This window comes from Sceloporus undulatus, chromosome 5 (genome assembly GCF_019175285.1).
Source record: "Sceloporus undulatus isolate JIND9_A2432 ecotype Alabama chromosome 5, SceUnd_v1.1, whole genome shotgun sequence".
Taxonomy (NCBI): domain Eukaryota; kingdom Metazoa; phylum Chordata; class Lepidosauria; order Squamata; family Phrynosomatidae; genus Sceloporus; species Sceloporus undulatus.
In genome coordinates, this window is record NC_056526.1 from 156,659,868 (window position 1) to 156,685,014 (window position 25,147).

The 25,147-nt window shown below is 39.7% G+C and overlaps 1 protein-coding gene and 1 long non-coding RNA gene across 6 annotated transcripts; one reads left to right on the plus strand and one right to left on the minus strand.

Moving 5' to 3' along the window:
- Nucleotides 1-2,779: 2,779 nt before the first annotated feature.
- Nucleotides 2,780-7,709, minus strand: LOC121931078. The gene is made up of 3 exons (XR_006104065.1): nt 7,553-7,709; nt 6,753-6,801; nt 2,780-2,883 (listed from the first exon to the last, which is right to left on the minus strand). It is a non-coding gene; the product is annotated as an uncharacterized LOC121931078 (long non-coding RNA).
- Nucleotides 7,710-7,926: 217 nt separating this feature from the next.
- MFSD8 (major facilitator superfamily domain containing 8) lies at nt 7,927-24,819 on the plus strand. 5 transcript variants are annotated; one of them, XM_042468255.1, is made up of 12 exons: nt 7,927-7,945; nt 9,819-9,910; nt 10,877-10,920; nt 12,382-12,622; nt 13,380-13,493; nt 15,491-15,635; nt 16,821-16,879; nt 18,101-18,209; nt 19,822-19,956; nt 20,214-20,317; nt 20,401-20,657; nt 22,092-24,819. In XM_042468255.1, exons 2-12 carry the CDS (start codon nt 9,880-9,882, stop codon nt 22,296-22,298), a joined length of 1,446 nt encoding a protein of 481 aa, XP_042324189.1. In that variant the 5' UTR covers nt 7,927-7,945; nt 9,819-9,879; the 3' UTR covers nt 22,299-24,819. The 5 variants fall into 5 exon arrangements, with proteins under 5 accessions (XP_042324189.1, XP_042324188.1, XP_042324190.1 ...); XM_042468254.1 differs by lacking the exon at nt 7,927-7,945 and adding an exon at nt 8,120-8,246; XM_042468256.1 differs by lacking the exon at nt 7,927-7,945 and adding an exon at nt 8,190-8,246 and having other exon boundaries at nt 9,819-10,572.
- The last annotated feature ends 328 nt before the right edge of the window (nt 24,820-25,147 follow it).

The window sequence follows — 25,147 nt, forward strand, 5'->3', positions numbered from 1 at the left end:
AGTTCATGATGATGAAGAAATATAAACCTTTTCTCTTTTAAAAGCCTCTTTTGAGTTAAAATCAGTCCATGCAAACTCAAGTAGCCCACCCCTTTCCCAAGCCGCAAAACTCTTTAGCTTGAAAGAAGAAATGTGAGGAGCTAACTGGCAACTGGGAAGCCTCAGCAGAAACAGGGAGATACATTCCAGCTTTTCTTAACTGGACAGGTCAAGAAACAGTACCAGTTCAGAATGGTGAGAACTTTGGGACTCTCTTATAAACCTCGTGGCTTCCATTAGTTCCTTTCCTTTTTCTAAATAAAAGCTTATCTGTGTCTTTGGTGCTGGTAGTGCAGCTTGGGAACAGAGGGATAAAAACTGCAAGGGAGGGGGGCATGCCATTCCTTTTAAAATAGGTGTACATGATGGGGGGGGAATCAAAATCTACAGTCAAGCCAGACCTTTAGGGACCACAAAAAATGTGCAAAATGGTAACAAGTTTTTAAGATATCTTCATTAGACAAGATATCACAAAAAGTTGGGAATGGATGGAAAAGGGCACAGGAAAAAAGTGGATTGGTGCCTTTTCAACACAACACATATAGCACTTGATTCCACTTTAACTGACATTGTTACATCCTGTGCCTAAGAATCTTGAATCATAAATCTCTAAATCCCAGGATTCCATAGGATGACCATGTCAGTTGAAGTGGAGTCAGAGTGTTATAACTTTGCAATGTGAAAGGACCCTTGATGTTGAGTAATGAGGGGCTAAACCACAGAACTAAATGCAGTATCAGGATGGAGTGGGGACGTGGCAACTGCTGCTGGCCACCCTGACTTCTTCCTTGACCGGCATCATGCGCACACCTGACTGTACAGCATTCATGCGTTTCTTTGGCACAGCATTTAGACGCACTGCGCCAAAGACTTGTCGAAAAGCTACCGTGGCGCAGCAAGAGCGGCTTTTGCCGCTCTAAAAAGGAATGGCTTGTCTTTATTTTTTAGAGTGGCAAACTGCCAGATCAGGTGTGGGTGCTGCGGCCCAGATCCAGCACTGAAAGTGCACTGGGACACCGCTCTATCGGATGGTCTGTTTTTGCCCCTATAGTCGCAAATAATGTGTGAGTTCTAGGCTTGCATGACTACCCTATGTAAAAGCTGGGTAATGTTTCCTATTTAATAGCTCCAATACTCTAATGGGTTTCCAGTAGTGTTGCTTCAAAATTAAATGAAAAGTAATGAAAAATAAAACATTCTCCCTTTCAGATCAGCCGAATATTCAACTGAAGACAGCTTTTTGGGTTTCTGGAATTCCTATAGTTAGGCAATACCCTAGATAGTTAATCAGAATGGAAGCCAGCACGTATGTACAAATTTGATGCTTTAGCTGATCGTTAATCTTTTGCTTAGTATTCAGGAAAAACAAAATGAGAAGCTTAGCCAAAAGCACAGTGGAATTGAGCTTTCATACCAGATTAATTCTGTCCCTAGCAAGAAATGGTGGAAGTTCTGCTCCAACTTGGGAGAGTTAAGTTAAACTAAATTTATTTTAAAACTCATCATTCATCTCTTTCCCTGGATTTTAAGAGTAAACCACAATATTCAAAATGTAAAAATCAAGGTTTGATTCATTGATTTCCTCCCTGAGTCTGTTACAGACTGCCAAATAAAGCTGCTTGGGTCTCTTTGGAGGTATGCTGTTTAATGATGCATGCATCTAGAATCCGGAAGCTGCACCAAAGCTGTACTCCCGTGCTGAGGAAGGAGTTGGCTTTGGCGCGACCTCCGGACTCTTAGACCCATGCATCATTTAAATAGCATACCTCCAAAGGACCCAAGCAGCTTTATTTTGGCAGTCTGTAACAGGCCTGAGTCTTCTACATCCCAAGAACAGAGGGTAAGCATTTTCCCTATTTTCAACACACCAATAATGGTTGGTAATGAAAACTACATTCACCGATGTTTCCAAAATCACGTTTGACGAGATACATGATAAATACAAATTCATTTCTGCATGTATTATTTTTTCAACACAAGATAACTCTCTTTGAAAAACATTCTAATTAAGATGAAAATAGAATCTTAAGTTACAATTAAATTAATTGGTTTTAATACCTTGTGAATATGCACTGGATAATCTCTTGAAACCATTCTGACATTTTTCCCTGTTTCCCATAATCTTCTGAACTCAAATATTCTGTTAAAAAAATAGGAACTAGCTTCAGATATTTTAAGACAAAATCTACCAAATCACACAAATATGCTTTTTATGTCAAAAGGTAATTTTACAATTGGGACTGGACATTCAGTTCAACCTCCTCCCCCCCCACCCACAATCTGTAATTCTAAAATGATTACATTTTGACAATTGTACACAGTGAGAGTTAAAGGATCAAGCTCTATTGGGGGAATGTATTCACACAATACAGTCCACCCTTCTCTTACGCGGGGGATCCGTTCCGGACCCCCCTGCATAGAGAAAAACGCGCTGCTCAAGCCCCATTCAAACACCATGGGAGCGCGCTCCATTCATGCGATGGAACGTGCCACCCCTTGCACACCATGCGCTCCTGCGTGGCTTTCGCATTGCTCAAGCCGCGTTTAACACGGGCGCACTGTATGAGTCTTTGTTTACATTACATGTGTTAAGAATTTTCCATTGATTCACTATTTAAAATATATGCTTTAAACTTTCAAAATTCACTCAGACTCTGTCTTTTTGAAACACTGTTTTGTTAAGATTAAATAATGGAAAACATGCATACTTCAATCATGAGTTATAGCATGATACAATTTACTTTTCAGGTCTTCTGGCCGCCCCCATCCTTGAATGAAGAGCTTAGTAAGAAGAAGGGTCTGTATAACACATCTAGCTTGCTCACACCCATTAGTAAAATACATCTAGAAAAAGAACAGAGACAGCTGCCTCATATCTTGTTGAAGAGTGCATATTCTCATTTCATGAACCATAAAAGTGCAATTGTGTGGGTAATGAAAGGATGGAGACAAGAAAATGTTTTATGAAAGGATATTTTCCCCATGGTGAAGATGAAGGCTTGGGATGATTACTTTTTGCCAGGAAGACTTAACTCAAGTCTTTCTGGCTTACAGTTATGTCCTAGCCACTATACTGTATCAGCTCAGTTTAATATCACAAGTAGAGAATGAGAATACATGGGAATTAAAATGATTACAGCAAATCGTCTTATTCTACCAGCAATTCACATTAATTAAGCACCTCAAAAATCTTCTGTCTCACAGACATTTTTGTTTGACAAACATTTGTATTAAACTGGACAAACAGACACAGATGGTTTAAAAGATAAATTACTTGTGGTACCGAAACAGTACAGAGTCACCTATTTTAGAAAGGCAGTCCCACTGAATAGAACAGGTTGGGAAAATTCCAGTAGCTCCGTTGCAGAGGAGGGAAGTGTACCATGTAATGATGAAGAAAGATTTGGAAGTTCACATCTAGAAGTCAGTTTAAATGTATTACATGGAATGGACTTTGAGAAGCCACTATCCCAATACACTTAATCTTGCTTTTGTTGCAAGCTCCTGTTCTGAATTTTTTTGAACCTCTCCCCCTTTTTTCTCTAATCAATAGGTACATCTGTTAATTTCAAATACACTACGTATTGTTTGTACAGTGATCTGTCCCTGTTCTACATGGTAATACCTGATGGACTTTATTAAATTTTATAATAGTGTAGCTGGTAGTCAAATTTCTTTTTCTATCCAGACATGAAATAATGATTTCTGCAGCACTTCCATGTTCAGCTACTTGTATCACAGAAAGCAAACACCAAGCTATTTTACCCTTGACACAAAGTAATTGCTTAGTTAATATTTAACACCCATTTGTTTTCTCATTTTACCACATTGTTCATTGCTCCTGGTAACAAACCCATTTGAGTTGTTGTCTAAAAACAAACAAGAAGGATTATGTATCTCATCTGCATAGAAGTTTGATAGCTTTTTCAGTTGTTAAGGGTATTTTTTTGCAAAATTACAACAATGCATGAAAACATAAGAAGGTCTTATATAAATATTGTCAAAATAAACAAAACTCCTTCATTTCTAACGGCACATGAGTTTTGTATGCTGGACTAGGAAAAGAAGGTGATATTGGACAGCAGCAGAGCCAATGTCAGTACTCCCACTGGCCACGAGCTTTAAAATCCCTTAATGATCTGCCATCTTCCTTACCTGGGTTTTAGTTAATCAAACACAAACTTGTTGTGGTATTTCTGAAATATCTGCAAACACTCCCAGGGTGCACAAATAATAATGTTACTGCACAGCAGAATTCAATGAAGATGAGAAATAAATAATAACCAGAGAATGCTGGAGGGATATCTTCTGAAACAGAGAGCGGGGGTAAACAAGAGAGCTTTTATTATACCCAGTGTTGCCAATTTCGCGACTTTCACGCGAAACAAGGGATTTCAGAGCTTTCCGTGTGATTTCGCGCCTGGCTCTTTTTCAGTGCCTTTTCGGCGACTTTGGCCCTTTCAGCTCCAGCCTGAAAGGCTGCAGAGACCAACCCTGGGCTGGAGAAAAACCTCTCTCTCTTCTCTCTCTCTAATGACTCCCTCTGAGAGCCAGGAGGGGCAAGCCCAACCCACCCAACTGTTTGGAAGAATAGTTCAGCCAATTAGAGAGAGGACAGTGATTATTGCCCCCCCCCCTCAGGCATTCTCAGGCTCCAGGGGCAAATGCTGGAGAGAGCAGGGAGTGAGGGATTTTGCCTGGCTTCCCAATTGCCTTGGATTTCCAAGTAAGACATAAGTTTTAAGGCACACAAAGGCAATTCCTGTTAATGGTATCATGGCTTGATGTTGTGGACTTCTGTGTGTTGCTGGAGGGACATTTGAATGTCTGAATTCTGAGCTTGGGCAGAGTGCCCCAAGCCTACCTCTCAGGGTTGTTGTTGTACTTTGAGGTGGACCATTTGGGTTGTGTGATGTGAATGCAATGTTCTGGTGTGTGTGTGTTAGTGATTAAATATGCTTGAGCATGGGCAGAGCACTGGTAAGTTGCATCCCTGCCCTGTCTTCCAAGAATTTTGTTTTGTGCTCTCTTTTTCATTCTCTTTTCCATTGCCATCCATACTGCAGAAATAAACCAGTTTGGCATGCTTCTAACTGCAGGTCCCTGCGATGATGGGATTCTGGGCACAAACAAACCACAAGCCCAGAATTCCATGCATGGAGCCTGGGCCGGTAAAAGCAGAGTCTCAACATGTCACAACAAACTACAATTCCCGGATTCCCTGTTTGACAAGGGAATTGCCTCCGCTTCCAGATCACGCCCCAGGAATGAGTCTACAGGATATCAGTGTTGCCAGTTTAAGTCCACTTCTTCAGCTGCATTTGGATTTATAATGATAATGATAATAAATAATAATAATGGATGATGATAGAGATCTTGTAGCACCTTTGAGTCTCACTGAAAGAAAAGTTGGCAGCATGAGCTTTCCTAAACTTAAGCGTATTTCCTCAGATGCAAGGAATTGTAGTTCATTGTGGCACCAGAGCTCTTTCTCACAAATACAATTCCCAGGGTTCCTAGCACTGAGCCAGGGCAGTTAAAGCAGTCTCAAACTGGATTATTTTCTGCAGTGGTCTTGGACCCAACTCAGGCTGCATCTTCACTCCGACTCCACAGACATCAGTTTTCTACCGTTTTTACTGCCATGGCCCAGTGCTTAATCCTGGGAATGTGTTGTTGTGTCACACCAGATTTTGTGAGAGAGAAGGTTAAATGTTCCGAAAACTAGAATTCCAGGATTCCTAGCACTGAGCCATGGCAATTAAAAGGGTGTCAAAATGGATTTATTTCTGCAGTGCGGGCATCTGAACACATCTATTTGGCACAAAGCTTCTGAACCCCCTTCATGCCAAAATAAATATCTTGAAAGGACTGAAGATTCTTTGTTTGGTTAATGGTGATTTTGAGAGTTGAAATAAGTTACCATATTTTATTCAATTATATTTACGTTTATTTGCAAAAAACATCTGCCATTTTAACATTATGGGGATTTTCTGGGAATTGTGACTTAATATTCCGTGTGAATATTCCGTGTGATCTGGGGGGATTCAGTGGGTTTTCGACAGACATTTCCAGGAATTATCTTTTGAGGCTTGTTGGCAACCAACTGCCCACAACAGGAATCTGGATTAGTCATGCTTTGGACGTCCCATGCATCTGTGACTTTGCTGAAGGTCAACACACTGAATGTAGCTACATAACCAGTGATAAAGAAGAGACCAGAGCTTGCAGATAACAACAACACTTTCCTAAAACAGCTCCTGCAAGAAAAGCCAGTGGTTATCTATGATAAGAGAGCCAGGGTTTGAATGTTGGGAATACAACTCTGGAGACCAGGGTTTGAATCCCTGCTCAGCCATGAAAACCCACTGAAGGACCTTGGGCAAGTCACAGACTCTCAGCCTCAGAAGATGGCAATGGCAGACCCTCCCTGAAGTTACCTGACAAGAAAACCTGTGATAGGTTCACCTTACAGTTGCTGTAAGTCAAAAACTACACGAAGGCACCCAAAAACAAAGACATGTATGATAAAAAACATAGTGCAACTACCTCCAAAGCAACAGTCACATAATAACTTATGAACAGAAAAGACCTAGGCTTCAATTCCTCTGTGCAAGTGCCCTTCTCACACTTGGAGCAAGGTTCCCAAAGAGTTGCTGAGAAATCTCAGTTGCATTAGTAGCTTATGAGACAAAAGCGTACTTTCGCCATACCTGTAGCTCTTGCTGTCTCAATCTTGTTAGGCCTCTTCATTTGCAATATCTATTCAAAGCGTAAAAGAGAGAGAGAGGTAAATTCCAGACTGAACTGAGTGAGCAGAATTCAAAGATACAGGCATGTTGGTCTCTTTCAGACCGAAATAAGGAAGCGGGTAGCATGAGCTTTGCTAGACTTGAGCTTGAGCCTAGAGCTTAAACCCGCTCCTTGCTTCCAGTTACTCTCAAAGGCCCTACAAGATGCCCTCTGCGTATTGAGGGAGCGGTGCTTGTGAAGCGGGTGAGGCTTGGGCTCTGGAGACCAGGGTTCGAATCCTCCCTCAGGCAGGTCCTCGCTTCCCAGGACTTGCCCTACATTTCAGCTGTTCCCTCTTACAAACTCATCTACTTGGCAGCCTGAGCTCAGGACACATTTGGCCAGAGACACACTGCAGACATGGTCCAGTTTGAGGCCGCTTTAACTGCCTTGCCTCAGTGCTGGGGATTGTTGATTGTGGCACCAGAGCAACTACAGTTCCCAGGATTCCCTAGCACTGAGCCAGGGCAGATGAAACTGGGTCATTCTTTCCGCAGTGTCTTCGGGGCCATTTGTTCCTCTGAGAGGAAAAGGGCTGCAAAGGGCGTCCAAATGCTGGAAGCGGCTTCCCCTCCATTTCAGCCCAAGGGACAGTTGAAGGGAATCCTCTCAGTATAGAGAAAGCCATCCAGGAATTTCAATGGCGCTTATTAGACAAACACGGCTGAGGACATAATCAAACGCAGCTGCCAATAATAATAACCATAGCACAGAAATATACCCGCCCGGAAAAGGACGCCCCTCGACGGACTCCGCCGGAGCCTCTCTCTCTCTCTCTCTCAGGAGGAAAACCTGAGGCGAGCTCCTCCTGCTCCACTGAGGACTAGAATAGGAGCTCCGAAGGTCGCGGTTGTCTCCTCCTCTCGCGAGAAAACAGGACGCGTCGACGGGATTTTGGTTACTATTTTTTTTAATGAAGGACGCTGCCTCAAGCCAATCAGCTACCTCAGAGGCCCGCCTCACGTGACCAACCCTGGCCCCGCCCTACCCTGCCCCACCCTTCTCAATCTTTCACCTAAAACGAGGCCGAGGCCTACTGCGCACGCGCGCGCTCCTTTCTAACAGTCACAGGGCGAGAACGCGGATGGGGGTTGGCTCTTCCAGGCCGCGAGGGGTAGGTTCGGTTATTTGCATAGGGGGCGCCTCACGCGATCAGCCCCGCCCCCTCCACCAACCACACAGGGAGAAAAGAATAAGGCCCGGACGAGGCGTACTGCGCATGCGCACACCCTTTGCTAACTGTCACAAGACGAGCGCGGATGGGGATTGGCTCCAGGCCGCGTGGGAAGGGTTTGGTAATTTGCATAGGGGCGTGGCCTCCGTTTGGTTCCGGAAATGGCTGTGGCGGCTTCGGAGACTGTGACAGAGGGGCTTGAAGAGCCCCTTTTGGCCCCGGATGGAGACGACCGTGGCGGGTAGGGAAGGAAACCCCGTCTGGCAACCTAGTCACACTCTCTCAGCCTCAAAGGAAGCCAAAGCCAAACCCCTTCGGCTGTGCGTTCTAGAATCAATGCAGTCTGGCCTCCGCTTTAACCGCCTTGGCTCCCTGCTGTGGAATCCTGGGAGTTGTGTCTCACAAAGCTACACAAATCCCATAGTCGTGAGCCCAAAACACATTGCGCAAACAATCCAGTTTGACACTTCTTTTAAGTGCCTGGGTTCAGTGCTAAGGAATCCTGGGAATTGTAGTTTATTCATAGAATCATAGAGTTGGAAGAGACTCAAGGGCCATCCAGTCCAACCCCCTGCCATGCAGGAAATCCAAATCAAAGCATCCCCGACAGATGGCCATCCAGCCTCTCCTTAAAGACCTCCAAGGAAGGAGAATCCACTACACTCCGAGGAAGAAGTGTGTCCCACTGTCGAACAGCCCTTACTGTCAGGAAGTTCCTCCTAATGTTGAGATGGAATCTCTTTTCCTATAGCTTACATCCATTGCTCCAGGGTCCTAGTCTCTGGAGCAGCAGAAAACAAGCTTGCTCCCACAATGTGACGCCCCTTCAAGTACAGTGGTACCCCAGGATACAAAAGCACCGCGTTACGAAATTTCCGGGATACGAAAAAATTCTATAGGAAAAAACTGTTCCGGGTTACGTTTTTTTTTTTTTCGGCTTACGAAAAAAAATTTTGGTGCTTTTCGGCGCTTTCTCGCATGAAATCGCGGCTTCCAGCGCTAGCGCCTATGGCTTTTTCGGGTTGCGAAAGATTTCGGGTTACGAAGGGCGCCGCGGAACGGATTATTTTCGTAACCCGGGGTACCACTGTATTTAAACAGAGCTATCATATCACCCCTTAACCTTCTCTTCTCCAGGCTAAACATCCCCAGCTCCCTAAGGCGTTCCTCATAGGGCATGGTTTATTGCAGCAGCAGAGCTCTCTGAGAGAGAAGGCTCAGTCTCACAAAACTACAGTTCCCAGAATTCCATAGCATTGAGCCAGAGCTGTTAAAGCAGTCTCAGAATGGATGGTTTCTGCAGTGTGCTTTGGACCTGGCGCTGGTTTTAATGCTGGGGAAAGTCTGGACATTATGAATGGAAACAAACCGGGGCGAAGGGAACGGTGGGGCTGTGTTTAATATCACTTTTCTTTTAGGGGTCTTACTTTCACAAGCTTTAATTAATCTTTGATTTTTCAGGGTGTGTTTCTAAAAGCCAAGGCTGCTTCTTAATAAGTCACAAGTCATGTTTTAAACCAGTACTTCAGGATGGTTTTGTTGCGCTGGCACTTGTCTCTGCAGTGTTTTGAGCCATCTCCTCCTACGACGCTCTTGACGCTGTAAAACCTGTTTAATTTTGTGGCGACTTAACGTTTTTAATTATGAGTTAGCTTGGGTTGGATATTCATCTTCAAAAGGCAGGGTAAGGAGCGTCCAGATAAGAAGCTGGGCTGACCGTCTACTTCGTTTGGCTTTAAGAAATGTCTCAGCGTTGAATACGAACAAACGTCAAGGCCCTTTAAAACATTACTGCCCTTCTTGTTCATTACAGATTCGGAGATGTTACGGAAACTCTACAGCAGTATAAAAGCCGGTGGAGAGCCATCCGGATAATGTACCTTACCATGTTCTTCAGCAGTGTTGGTTTGTAAAACAGACGCCGGCCAATGTTGCGTTTCCTAGTATTACTTTCATCGTTGCACTGAATGTGTGTTTAAAACCATTGGAACGCTCCATGTGACGATTCATATTCATTTCAAGCGCCTCTACCTCATTCTTCAACCAACAGAGAGCGACACAAGGCAATCCCTGAGGGCTCAAACCTGAAATATATAATACAAAAGGGAAAAGAAGAAGGAAAAGGAAATACAGCAAACTGTGGAACAAGTTATATAGTGGCCAGGATCTAGGTGTTGGCACCCCACTTGTGCAAAGCATGGTTTTCAAGCAATTGTACCCTTCTAGCTTGTGTAATAACTAGGAAGCAATCTATAGTTCTTTACATAAGGAGTTCATCCATTCACCTGGTAGCCTTATATACTGGTCTGGCACCCAGGCGTTGCTCAGCTCCCTTTTCCCAAATACACCAAGATGGCTGCTGCTCGTTCTGTGGGTTATTCCTGGAAGGACCGGTATGCCTCTGTCTTCCCTCTTTAAAGGACTTGTCAAACTCTGTCCTCCATTACGAACAGTTGTGACAGGGGATTTCGTTTTGCCATTGCTAAATAGGATCTCAGCCATTCATTTTACAATGCCATTGTGATGAGGAGCATGATAGAGATGTCTACTGCTTCTTGACTGCTCTGGTATGGATGATGCTCTCATCTGAGGAACTAGCCATTCAGTTCTTTTCCTCCTTTAAAAATACATATATTTACAAACCAATCTTGCTGCAGTAGTCCCCAAACTGTGCTCTTTAAGTGATTTTGGACATTAAGCTAATTGAAGATTGTGAACATTTTTCTTCAAAAGGATTTGGGGCAGGTTTGAATCCTCTGTGCAGTGTCTACCTTTGGGGATTTCATATTTTTATCAGGGCAGCTTATGCAGAACTTAAAATAATGTGATACAGATTGCAGCAGAAAATAACTTCAATTATTTATGTTGCAGGTTTTTCTATTGTAATTATGTCAATATGGCCCTATCTTCAAAAGGTTCGTAGCCACCTGAATGTGAATTGATTATGCTGGAATGCAAGTACAATAAAGGATTATTTGTTGTTGTTCGGTATTTGGAAGTTACTGCTTTAAGCTGTAATAACTTGTGAATTCTGAAAATTGATATCTACTGCTAAAATTTCTATCATTATAATGCAGAAGTTGCTATTATATTTTTTTTTAGTGTTTATGTAAATCAAAGCTAGAAGTTCAGTCCAGTTATAAAGTGTGGAGGGTTGGTCATGGGACATTACAAAATCTTATTCCCCACTTTTCATTTTGTGCTCCTAAAGGATGTGCACAGGAGAAACACATTAAGGGCAACCTTTAGTAAATTAGGTCTTTAGTAAACCAGGGTAGTGTGGTGCTGCCTGCTGGCAAGTAGAACAATCCAGCTTTCATCTCAGTCTTGAGAGGTAGCCATCAATGGTCCACAGCTTCAAAGATGACAGGAAGGATAGAGATTGTTACTAGCATGGTCAGGTCAGAAGACCATGCCCAAATCAGTAACTTCCCAGTGGTCATTCCTGCTCAAGAGCAAGAAAGGTAAATCAGGGCACACACTGGATTCTGCTCACCAAAAGTGCATAGATAAGTTCAGGAAGTTGAATCAACCGTAACATTGGAAAGGGACAAGAATTTGGGAAGGAATACCTTCTTTGTCTGTATTGTCTTAGGGCAATAAGGCATCAACAAGTCCAACAGGGCCAAGCCCACTGAGCGGCAGAATTACAGAACATTTGGCAGCAAAGCTGCATGACTTCTGGAGAATAACATTACCAAGGAAAGAATAGTTAAAATAGTGCAAGAAAAGTAAATAAGGGCATACACTGGATTTTCTATGGTTATTACGTCAATATGATCTTATAAATAGAGCTCTGTGAGGGGCTGCTATACTTGCTGGTTCCCTTAGCTATGAAGGCTGCATCAGGTTCCCCTAAGGTTTACTGTCTTCATCCCAAAATCTCATTCTCTCCACCTAAACTACCAAATACATTTAAAAGTTTTTGGTGGTAAGTCACCTACCATAGTGCTGTTTGAAGTTTGAAATCTGTATTTCTGTCACATAGCAATACTACTAAGATAACACCTTACAGTCATTTCCATGAATACTGGTGTGAAAACTATGGTGTTACATCACCTTCCAAATACATTTCTTTACCATTTCCACAGTGGGTTTACCCAGATCTTGCCCTTAGTTTGTAATATGCCTGACTTGTAATTCTAATGGTTCCTCATGAAATAATTTCTGTAACATCAGACATTCATAACTAATTATTTTGTTAGTGAAAATGATCATCTTCACTTTTAGTTAATAGACAAACTGGCTATGCTTCAAGAGAAGGATAAAATATTTGTATTACAGTACTTCTATATAGTGTTTGGTACTTCTTGTTGGAAGCCTGAAAATAAAATGATACTGAAGTTGACATTGCTTTTTTGTTTTTGTTTCCACAGATAGATAAAACTGCAGATGAAAGCTTCCTTGGTTGGATTATAGCATCATATAGCATTGGTCAAATGATAGCATCCCCCTTCTTTGGAGCCTGGTCTAACTACCGTCCAAGAAGAGAGCCTCTTGTAATTTCAATTGCTATTTCTGTGGCTGCCAACTGCCTTTATTCCTATGTCCATTTACCTGCTTCTCACAACAAGTATTACATGTTGGCTGCTCGAGGCCTGGTGGGATTTGGTGCAGGTAACTTTAGAAGCATTTATGTTTGAAAATTGGTAAAGCTGTTATAATTATTTAAGGCATCAGTATTACATTAATCAGAATCTTACAAGCAGCTATGGAAATCTGTTCCTATTGGCAAAAGATTCCACGCAGTGCATCAGCATTGGTAAGTTAGTGTTGCTGTTAGTGCAAATACATAACTTCCACAACTTCTTTGGGATATAAGTTTGAAGCCTTCTCCAATACCTCAATTACCAGATATGTCACCCATGGCAGTTGTTGATATTAGAGAAATTGATCCAGCAGTAGTCAAAATCAATATTAGGATAAGTTGACTCATGCATTATAGATCCCTATTGTGACATCAGAGATTCTTGAAAATCTAGGAAAAGTTATAAAGGCTTTAGACATTCTAGTATACTGCCATCAAAGGCCATTTTTATCTTAATTAGGTTTCAAGCCTAAGAAATGCTGTGGAAGAGCCATGAGTGGTGATACTTTTCTGCTGATGAGTTCAAGTTGTCAGGTTTCAGATAATCAGAATTGGTTTGATACAGTTGGATCATTTTAAGGGAAAATTCCTTTCTGCTTTCTGTAAGGTTCTTTTGCAAAGGTTTCCATAGTCAGGAAATACATTGAAAACAGGCAGAGTAAGCAGAGAAAGGACTAACAGTTTTGCCTCCTATATTAATAGAACTTTGGCTAGTTATGTATAAGAGGAGTACCTCGAGTTGTGTGAGTGTCAACTAAACATATTTTATTCTGTTCATGTTTTTAGGAAATGTAGCAGTAGTTCGGTCATACATTGCAGGTGCTACCTCTCTTACTGAACGAACAAGTGCTATGGCAAACACGAGTGCTTGCCAAGCTGTGGGATTCATACTGGGACCAGGTACAACATATTTATGTGGATGTCCTGAATTGTCTTTTGGATGCAGTGGTGATGCGGTTTCGATGTGGGTGAATGAACTGAGGCTGAATCCAGACAAGATGGAAGATGTGTTGATCAGTAGTCAACCTAATCTTGGATTGGGAATGTCACCTATTCTGTATGGGGTTGCACTTCTTCGTTTGGTTTCATAGGTTGGGAGTAGCTCCTGGAAATTCAGGTAGCTGTTGTGATCAGGAGTGCCTTTATCCATTTTCAGTTGCTGTGCCAGCTACATACTTGCCTAAATTGGGTTCATCTGGCCACAGTGCTTCATGCCTTCATTGCCTTCCCATTAGACTACTGCAATTCATTCTGCATGGCGCAACCTTTAAAAAGTGCAAAATGCAGCAGCCGGACTATTGTCAGATGTGTTTTTCAGAGAACATCAACTTGAGTCTTACAAAAATCTCCATTGGCTTTCAGTTTACTTCAGAATACAATTCAAAGTATTTATCTTGATTTACAAAGCCTGAAATGACTCATCGCCAAAATATCTGAAAGAGTGCCTGTTCCCTTATGGGCCTGTCTGAAATGTAGAATCTTTAGCAGCCATCCTGTTGAATACTCCGGCACTGTACTCTTGGTGGGTATACTTGACAGGACTTCTGCAGTAGCAATATCCTGACTCTGGAATTCCCTCCCATCCATCCCTTCTGAGTTTCAGTAGGCAATGAAGAACATGTTGTTTCACTTAGCCTTTGGTTCTTAAAATGAGGGGTAGCTGTGTTGGTGTTTTCAGCTATTTAAACTTTTTAAAATTGTCTGTGGTTTTAGAACTATTTTTAAAGAGGAGCTTAATGCTTCTTTTTAATCATGTAAATAATGTTTTAAATGTTTTTACATTGTATATGGTCATGATGATGAGAAGTGCTAAACACCTAAACATTAGGAAGTACTTCCTATCAGTAAGAGCTGTTTGAAAGTTGAATATTCTGCCTCAGAGTGAGGTAAAATCTCCTCCTTTGGAGGTTTTTAAACAGAGGCTGGATGGCCATCTGTCAGGAGTGCTTTGATTATGTGTTCCTACACGCCAGCGGTTGGACTGGATGGTCCTTGTGGTCTCTTCCAGCTCTATTTTCTAACATAGCAGAAACCTGATGTCCTGCTTAATTTATTTAATGTTAATCAACTCTGTAAGACTAAACTATGTAATGTAATACCTATAAATAAGATCCATTTTCAAAAGTTATTTGTGCTCTGCAGTACTGATGACTGCAGTACTTTTCACTGAATATTTGGAATATAGTTTATTATCTTTCCAGAGTACTGCATCAGTGAATAATATACTTTATTTTTGTTACCATATCAAACATATGTTTTTGTACTTATAAACATCTCAGTATCTCCTTACTGTTTGTTTATGGTAACTGCCAGGCGGATTATATTCTGGAGGACAGTAGTGGTGCATATAATAACACAGCTATATACACAATGGTCCATACGCTTCGTAAGACTAAGAAAATAATTCAATATGAAGAAAATGTAAAGCCATTAAATTAAAGAAAAGCCACACTACCTGGTTTGTATTTCACCAAGTATCTTCTCGTGTTTTACACAAAATAACAAAAATCAGCATTTCAGATCTTGGAATTGAAAGTGTTTCATGGACAAATCACAAACAAATTGGTTTTCTACAAATTCAGACAAATACAAAGAAAACCTTTATAATAAACTCTAATTTTATCTTGCTTAGCTAATGCATATTTGTATTAATCAGTGTTAAAGTAAAAAATTAATACAGACCACTAAAAAGAATGGTGGACAAGTCTTTGAATCAATCATTCCTATTCTGAAATGAATCTGTAAGCATGCATATGCCCACACACTGTCTTGTGATTTTTTTCTAGATTGTTAGTCTATCAGTCTGCAACTGGAAGAGTTGAAAGCAAATGTATCACTGATCTTAATATTTAAACATGTTCATCAAGCGCTATTGTAATTAATCCATTTTTTGTTAGTTTTTCAGACTCTCTTTACACTCATTGGAGAAAAGGGAATTACATGGAAAGCCATTCATCTTCAGGTGAACATGTACACAGCACCTGTTCTATTTGGAGCTCTTCTAGGAATTGTTAACATTGTTCTCATATTTGCTGTATTTAGGTAACTGAAAATTAAGGCTGTTTCTGAAGAGGAATTTAATGAAACATTTGCTGTTCGTTTTTCTCTATGCATATTCTCCTAGGATTGTATATATCATTTTCTTTGGCATCAAATGGAACAAGGCAAGAAAAATAATGTAAACAGCTTCAAAATGAAGCTCTGAGAAAAAATAAAGTCATCACCTCTGGCCGGATTCAAAGATACCATTCTGGTGGCAAAAGTTCGAGGGCTCTACAGAAGTCTAATTCTACCCTGTGAAAGGGGAAATATAACAATTTCCCCTTTCACGATAATTTGATGGAGCTCTTATAGCTAGGGAAAGGGAGAGTTAGGTGGCCTAGTTTGTTCAGCAGCACAGTATGGTCTTTTAATGCTACACATCTCAAGCTGTCTGTTGTGCGGGTGAGTGAAACAGCCCCCCCAGTGTACCAGGGATAATATTTGTCCCTGTTGGTTACAAGGTTTTCCCCCCCTGAAAACTCACCAGCACTAGTCCAGTGACCAGCACTTTGAGTAGCACTATTTTAGTGCATCCATATGCTGTTGTTTGCAAAACTACTAGTACACTATTTTCCTGCACTCACAGTACACTACATTTAGGCCACTGAAGCTTGGCTGTAGTTCAGTTTTTACTCTCATCTTTTGTTTTTGAAGATCCAATGCTACTGCCATATTAACTATTACCTAACTAGACTCGTTTACACGTAGTGTGTAATAATGGTGTATAGTGGCCCCATTTTACACTTTTTAATGAATATTGATTTTGACCTTCACAGTATCAAGTTCTTATTGGCTTGTATGTGATAGTAATTCATTTTACACCTGTGGTTAAAGACTTGCACTCGTTGCCAGTTGGATTGAAGGCTCACTTCCTGATGATTCTTATTGCCTTCCTTCAAAGATGATTTTTGGCATGTGGTAAGGAGCTTTCTCCCGTGTCACTGTCAGTCTATGGACTGTGAGATGCACTCTCTCCAAAATTGCCCTTTCTTGAAAAAATGTTGCATCTTCTTAACTAAGCATTTTAAAGTATTGTTAATATGTTGTTGCTTATGTTTGTAACAGTTTTATTACTGATTTTAATGGTTTTATTTTAGATTTACTTGCTGTCTTGTTAATTCTTTGGCAGGAAAGAAATTTTGTTTGCTGTATACAAGCATTTTAATGAATGTTTTTAATTTTTAGAGAACATCGTGTAGATGACTTGGGACGACCACAAAGTAGCATTAACTGTGAATCAGAAGGTAATTGTAGAGAAGCTGAAATAAAAACAATTGTAGTGCACTTTGGAATAGTAATAGAAACAAATAGGCAAGGTGATCTGATGGTTCTGGGCAAACAATGGTGGTGAATTATGCATGTGTCCCTCAACAAGTAGACTTGAGCTCATGAAACATGTACCTACAACATGTTTTCTTTCCTGAACTCCTAAAAGTTATTAATACTTGCAGTTAGCTGTAATAGTGGCATTAGAAAATAGTGCATTTCCATAGTTAGTGTGTCTGCTGCCTCTTCTGCCATGCAAAGATGATCTCCAGCTGGGTAAATGACCAACCTGGAGTGTTCTTAGTATTAAATGGTTGTCAAAGGCCTTCTAAAATATAGAGCTAATATACATAGTCCTAAATACCCTAAAGACACCAGATCCTGTTTGATCTTGGAAAGGTAAGTCCTAGTTGGCTGGGAGATGGCAAATAAATACTCGGTACCATAAGCTATATTTCAGATGAAAGAACTGGCAAAACTGCCTCTGAGTATTCCTTGGAGACACATGTACACACTGTACATACACATAAAGATTCGTTATGTGCTCAGTTTTTAATTATGCAAGCAGCTCTCCTGGGCCAAAAACCCTAAAATATACAAGCCTTGGCTACACTTAGCAGAATCTCCATTTGGCCTTGGTTTTTGATAAATGTTTATTGCAACACAGATTCAGATAAGATTAATTTTGAATACAGTCACTTTGGTTTCTGAAGAGAAAATAGTTTTATTTTTCTGAAGAGAAATTTAATACATTGTGAAAGTAAATCTTATAGCTATCGATAGTTTAAGAAACTAAAAGGGAAGCAAACATAACTGTGGCCGAATTCAGACATGGTTTAAGGCAAAGACATTTTTTTCTCATTTCTATAATCACTCATGTCCTAAAGACATTTAGGATTTGTTCAATCATTGTATCTGGTTGCAGCTTAATCTAGAAACTAGTTTCATATGCTGTTCAGTAAGCCAAAAGTAAATTATAGTTTCCAAATTAAAATGTAACCAACCCTGGGTTTCTTCTTCTGTTGTAGCATATGAGTGGTGTATCCAAGACTAATGTGCAGATACAACACCCATTGTTAAAATGATCAAGTCTTAGCTTAATCAGCTGGAATGTACTTGAATATCTTGTACCTACTGTACATGCCTCCCTCTTGCTGTTGTTTTAGTCAAAAAGGATTTTTTATTTTGTTTTTACACAGAAAATGATGAACTGGGTCAGGATAACCAAGGAACCATTGATCATGTGGCTGTAGTATCAACAAACATTCTTTTCTTTGTCATCTTATTTGTTTTTGCAGTCTTTGAAACGTAAGTAAACCTAGAAACATCAGAAGCTGTCTTTTGTTGAATCAAATTATTGGCCCATCTAGCGCAGCAGTGATACAGACCCTCCATAGAGGGTTTTGTGCAAGATTATTTTCTACCCTTATCCAGAGATGCCAGGGATTGAACTAGGGACCTTGAGCATACAAAGCATGTTCTGTACTACTGCCATATGGCTCCTCATGAGATATTGCTGCTTCAATATAATTCTTGTTTTTGAAGTGTTGCAGTCACAAAATGGATTCACATCACTGATTCATGTTATGATTATCTCTTCACAAATCTAACATAGGAAAATGTATTTCTGTTTAAGGTTTAATAAAATTTCATTTATGGCAACTGCTAAGATGTAGTAAAATGGCAATTGACCAAGTCTACATACCAAGTCTGTATAGCAACTTACAGAGCCACATTGATTTACATGACATGTCACAGCCCGCAAAGGATTCTAGTAAGTGCATATTTTTAAGGCTTGGTTACCAACCAAATAAATTACAGGAAAAGTGGGGTTGAGAGGAAATTTGAAGGCTGGGGAGTGAGAGAAATGGCATATTTAGGGAGGGAATCATGCAGCTTATCAAGAAAAATCAACTGCAAGTTCATAGTCCAGCTTGATTAAGTGATACTACCCTAAAGTATGTGGTGGAATGGATTTTTGTTAATACTCATATATAATAATATACAAGTGTACTTCTGTTAACAAAGCCTTTGACAGTGAAGCTCCACCCAGGCCCTATTTTCCTTCTCATCCTCTGTCTAGCAAAACTTTAGCAGCATTGACATTGGGAGGATGGATGAAAGAGAGATGGAGAAACAGACTTTCAATGTGGGAGTGGAGAAATGCATCTGCAGTAAATGCAATAAACAAAGCTCTGGAAAAGGAAAGGATTTTGTTCTAAGCAGTTGTACTGTAGCTGTATGAACTTGCAGGCAAGGCAAAGAGCAGTTTTCTCCAGAGTCCTTACTGAGTATGACTGAACAGCACAGTAGAGAGGAAAGAGGAGAGCAAAAAGCCTGCCTCACCAGTTATCCCCAGCACGTTTATTTAAAAAGCTTAAGTCTAGACGTTTGGCTACCAAAGTAGAAAAAGTAAGAAACTTGGAGGCTGGGAAAAGAAAATGTCATCTCTGGATGTACTCTGTAAGAAGCCATCAATGTGTCTCTGAAAGACTCACAATGTTTTTGTTTACTTATGTAAGGTTTTCGTGACCTGGTTCTTACATCTCATATGTGCATAATTGGTTTTGAATTTTTAAAAAGTTCACTGAAACATGATGACTTGCTCTTCCTTTTTGTGGCGTGGGAACTTGTCCAAATTTACTGTTAAAGTAGTAAAGTCCTGGAACACATCTACTTTATTAACTAATGTATACCTGTAATATGTTCTTCACATATTTAATTTCTTCTGTATGCCTTTTTCTTTTAAACATTTATTTTGTTTTCAGTTTTGTTTTCAGTTAGGCCTAGTGAAGTTCATCAGTTTAGTTTCAATGCATTTATCTTAAATTGTGAAGACTAGATAACCATCGAATAATCTAAGATACCATAGGCAGGCAAATCAATTGAGGCTGTTGATACATTTTATTTTGTTTTCCAGCATAGCTACACCATTGACAATGGATATGTATTCCTGGACCAGGAAAAAAGCAGTGTTTGTCAATGGCATAATCCTTGGTGCAATTGGCATTGAATCTGTCATTGTATTTTTAGCAGTTAAATTCCTTTCTAGAAGGTAAGTTAATAAAATGTACTATTGAATAATTTGCACAACTCTACAATGCAAATGATTGTCCACAAATTAGGCTTCTAAAATGGTTCTTTACAATAAATGCTATTGTCACTCCTGGGATAATTCTAACATAATTTGTTATGATTTGGTAAGAAAAAGAGGTCTAAGCCTCAGTTGTACAGACCTAATGTTGTATACAGGGGTTTAAAACTAAATACAAAAGTATGAATATTGTAATTCCAGATTTTATTATCCAACAGGACTGGTGAACGTGCGATACTTTATGGAGGCCTAGTGATTATCTTGGTTGGATTCTTTATCTTATTACCTTGGGGAAAGCAGTTACCTAATATCCAGTGGGAAGGTATAAATATGAATTTTAAAAGTTTATTTCATGTTTTCTCCTGAATATACATCTTTATATGGCATTTTTATTTATTTTAATAGATGTGAAGAATAATTCTATTCCAAGAACTACCTTCAGTGAAAGTCTTGCATTATTTTGGACACTGCAAACACAGTTTCCATCCAATAACACTGTTGAAACAACTGGGTGCCCTTTTATACAATCCTGGTGCCTCTATACTCCAGTAATCCATTTGGGCCAGTACATCACTACAGACATCCTAATAGGCCTGGGTTATCCAGCCTGTAGTGTTATGTCATATACCTTATATTCAAAGATCTTAGGACCAAAGCCTCAGGTAAGAATTAAACTCCAAATAAACACTTGACGAGTAATTTATATAGAAGCACTAGAAGTGGGCAACTTTGCTAAGCTTGGAACAGACTTTCATTGTCTTGGCAGTGTTTTCATTACTGAAGTTCTTTGGCTGAATAAGGAGACAAAACCATGTAGCAGTAGCACTTACACACTCAGTGCACTTGTCACTGAAGACATTGTAAGTTGCTTGCAAGCATTTTGCTTTGAGTGAGCAATGAACTTGATTCTTAATATCTTTGCATCATGAAAATGCCTAATAAGGCTATCTTGGACTGCATCTGCACTGCAGGAATGTTGACTGACTATACTGTGGAATTCTGGGATTTGTAGTTTTGTGAGCTATTTAGTCCATGTCAGGTCTGGTGCCAGAACAAACTACAAATCCCAAAATTGCATAGCATGAAGGTATGGCAATTAAAGTGGTGTCAAACCACTTTATTTCTGCACTGCAAATGCAGCCTTATAAAGAAATTCTGTCACCGGGGCAATGAAGAAACTGTCTTCTCAGAGCAAAGACCAGGATACTAGAGATCACAGTAATCCTAAACACACCTCACTTTTCCTCAGCAATTGCAGGACATCACTGGCTGAATTTCCAGTAGCATACATCTCATAGAACAGCAGCACTTCTGTTTCCAGAAAGCCCCCTCTTGAGCAGCTTGAGTTTGCTCCCTTATTCAGTATTAGAAAAGCAACACATTTACTTAAGATTTCTCAGTGCATGAAAATCAACTTGTTTGCATTTTATAATGTAAACATAGAAAAGAATAATGGTTGGACTCCTCTTGAGGTGTTGTGTAAGTGGATCTGTGCATGCCATCTATATCCAGTAGAGGGCTGCTGTTACTTTACTATATAGCAGAACTGGCAAACTGCCCAGTGCACATTGAGCACTCTTGCCTGCATCCTGTTATACATCTTTTCAATTCAGTAATTCTTAGCACCACTGCTACCTAGCTTGGTATATGTGGTCATGTTATGTAAAAGGTCATAGCATCCTGGCATATAGCTCCCATCTCTGCTGAAACTTCAAAAAATTAAGACAATTTTAAGAGATATTTAAAACTAGTACAAGATGAAAAATTACTGCTATTTGTATATTAACTATTATCAATATTATTTGTAGCAATATCAGAAATTTTACTATTCACTTCTAGAAAAGATGGTGCTAATGAGTTGGTAACTGAATCTGTAATTCACTTTCTGCCTGATACAATGTATCCTGATTCCTAAATAGAATTACAGTGTTCTGGGTTTTTTACAATGTAATATTAATCATTGTAAGACGGTTGTTTAAATATGGTTAGCTTCTTGTTTCTGGATTGTTTAATCAATTCTTGCATCTTTTTGTTTGAATGTCTCAGAATGGACAGCATCCATTGAATATTAAATACTCTTGTTTTATTATTTCTAGGGAATTTACATGGGCTGGCTAACTGCTTGTGGAAGTGCTGCGCGTATACTTGGCCCAGTCTTTGTCAGCCAACTCTATACACACTTGGGACCCCGCTGGGCTTTCAGCCTAATCTGTGGAATTGTTGTTCTTTCTCTCTTACTCTTAGAAGCAGTGTACAAGAGACTTGTTGCATTTTCAGTCAGACGTGAGAGGCTACAGGAGTGACATTCTAATAATAATAATAATAATAATAATAATAATAATAATGTTTATTTCTATACCGCCCGGTGGCAAAGCCAATCTGGGTAACTACTGATCAGTTTGAGTATCATTATCAGTACAGGACTAGAATTCTACATTGACTACTGTTGATGGTCTTGTAATTGCTACAGCAATATTTTTATTAGGAGACTTCCCACTGGTACACTAATGGACATGATAGGTTACAGTAATGAAAATGGGTGACTAAAGTTCTAATGCATATAGTTGAAGAGATAATAATCATAATTCCACTTTTACTTGTGCATTTTTTTAAAAAAAAACTTGATTCTGTGAATCAGGTCTTATAGAATGTCTCTTTCAAATTGAACTTGAATTCTTTGTGCTTCATAAAGTATATGGACTTCTTAAATTTTAATTAATCTTAACAAGGTTTAGCAGAAGGTACTAACAGTGAATAAAGTTATCTTGCTGCAGATTTCTTATTACATTATTGATCCATATATTTTCTAGAAAGGAAAAGGTGTGAGTAGAATTGAACTTGAGAGTGGAGCAATAATTCATCATGTTCTTCTCAGATCTTTCAACTTGTTGTTAGTTCTTGGCCCTGATTATAGCTGCTTGTTAGCTACTGGCAATGGAAAGCACAGATGATTATATATCTCCACTTTGCCCAAAATACTGCTGCTTACGATAAGTAACATATTTTGATGTCAGTAACTAATGAAAGCACTCTGTTCTCTAAATACATTTCTGTTAATTTGCACTGAGGATTGTGATAAAATTATCAATTTCTTTAACATCTGTTAAATATTTTAAACAGGTTTTTTTCCCTATAGAATCTAATTACACAAGTTTCTAATTGCTAAAATGAAATGATCTGTATCTTTCCTCTTTTTCCAAAACTTACTATAACCTGTTGTTGTTTGGTAAATGTACAGCCAATCAGTTCAACAGCTTTAGACCCATAACACAAAATATTGCAACTCTCGAAGTATAGATATTTTCTGAACTTACCTATGTTTACTCACTGAGGATCCACAGGCAGTTAGTAGCCAAATGCCTGCCAAAATAAAAAGACCTTTTCCTGCTACCAGAATGAGAGCACAATTCTAGACTTCAGTGGGAAGAAATTCAACATCTGGGGAGCGGTCACCATGAAAGCCCTCACATATCCTCACCATATATACCTGTAACAGTAGTGGAACTGCGAAAGCCTTCCACCAAGGATTCGATGGGGCAGTACTGTCTGTACTACAATCTAGTTCATTACAGATAGTAGATGGTTTAGCAACAAAACAACTTCCTGAGGACTAGAAAGGCAACAGTGGATGTTGTTTGTATGCTTATGACACTAAACCCTCTCCTAGCCCCAGATGATCTTCGCCCATAAATGTATAATTAAAACAACATGAAGGATCCTTTAGGTCAACAGCCAAGGTCTCAAAGAGAATTTTCCAGCCCCACTGTAGAAAGTCTGCACATGATCATGTTTGGTATCAAAAGATACGAAGGCTACAATGGCCTGGTATCAAACTGCTGAGAACCAATAAAACCAAAGGAGATGAGAAGCTCAAACACAGTGGCGTTCACATACTGACCATCATTTTCACAAGTGTTTGTACTGAAGCTAGATTTTGTACTTTTAGAAAGTTGGATTAGTGAAGCAAAAGGTTAATGACATCCAGCTGTATTCATAGGTTGATAACACTAATATGCAACTTTAACCGAAAATGTTGTACCACTGGATTACTATTTGACCTTACTCTACAAAGCTAGTTTTGGATGTTATATTAAACATGGTTTCCCATTTTAAAATTTTTAAGCAAGTCACAATAGAACTTACAGGCTTTTATTGGAACTAACCACAGTGTCAAAATAATATTTTCCACATCACTTTCCAACTTTACCTAGTCCTAATATGCCTATTACTCGTAATCTTTTTTTAATTCTAATGACCCAGCCTACAGTAGCTATTTCATTTAAGTAACTAAGGGGCGAAACAGATGGTCCTGAAATCCAGCTTCCATGTGGCATGGGGGCATGGTGTTTTGATGGGGCATGCCCCCAAGCAGGGCAATCACACTGTGGTGGCGTTTTGATGACACAATCTGCAGAAGCACCCAGAAGCTGCCCTGGAGTTGCACTAGGGCCGCCTAACGTGACCCAAAAGGAGCCCAAACAGGAGCACATTTTTCACTCCTATTTGGGGCTGCGGTGTGTTCTTGTTGCAGCTCTGGGGCGGCCCCAATCCACCCTTTTGGGGCAGTCTGTTTTGCCCCCAAGAGGCAGAAATACAAAGAAAGAAACAGACACCTTCTTTTAATAAAACCAAATCCTGTCATTTACCATTAGCAGTGTACTGGGCCTATTTTTCCTTATTCAATACATGAAAAGTCCAGTGTGTCAAGTGTAAAAACGCTTACAGGTTATTACCATTGAGGTGCAGTTTTATTGTCTTAACTACTGTTCGTGATCTACCAAAATATACCTAGTGATTTGTGTTTAATAAAGCAAGTAATCTAAACAGTTACCACTGCATTTATTTTTAGTTTTTGCAGGGATATTTCATTAGAAAAGTTACGAAAATATAAAACAATTATAAAACAGTACACTTTACATATTAGCCAAAAGTAAAATATATGGTATTTATACACATAGCCACGACAGTTGTAAGAACAGTGGAGAACACACACACACATATATACAGTTAAGACACGCTCTGCATAAACAAATAGACGAACTTGTAGTCACAGCAATTCCCTGAAATCTGTTATAAAATGCAACAGCTGATGCTTTTAAAATTTAAGCTGCACACACCAAACTCCATCATATGTTAACTCCGGTCAAGGTGG

Bases quoted from the DNA above. Each gene is read 5' to 3' on its own strand.
- MFSD8 (XM_042468254.1), top strand. From the start codon at position 8,167: ATGGCTGTGGCGGCTTCGGAGACTGTGACAGAGGGGCTTGAAGAGCCC. The intron at 8,247-9,818 runs GTAGGGAAGGAA...TGTTCATTACAG, and splicing joins GATGGAGACGACCGTGGCGG to ATTCGGAGATGTTACGGAAA. The intron at 15,636-16,820 runs GTAACTGAAAAT...TTTAATTTTTAG, and splicing joins CTCATATTTGCTGTATTTAG to AGAACATCGTGTAGATGACT.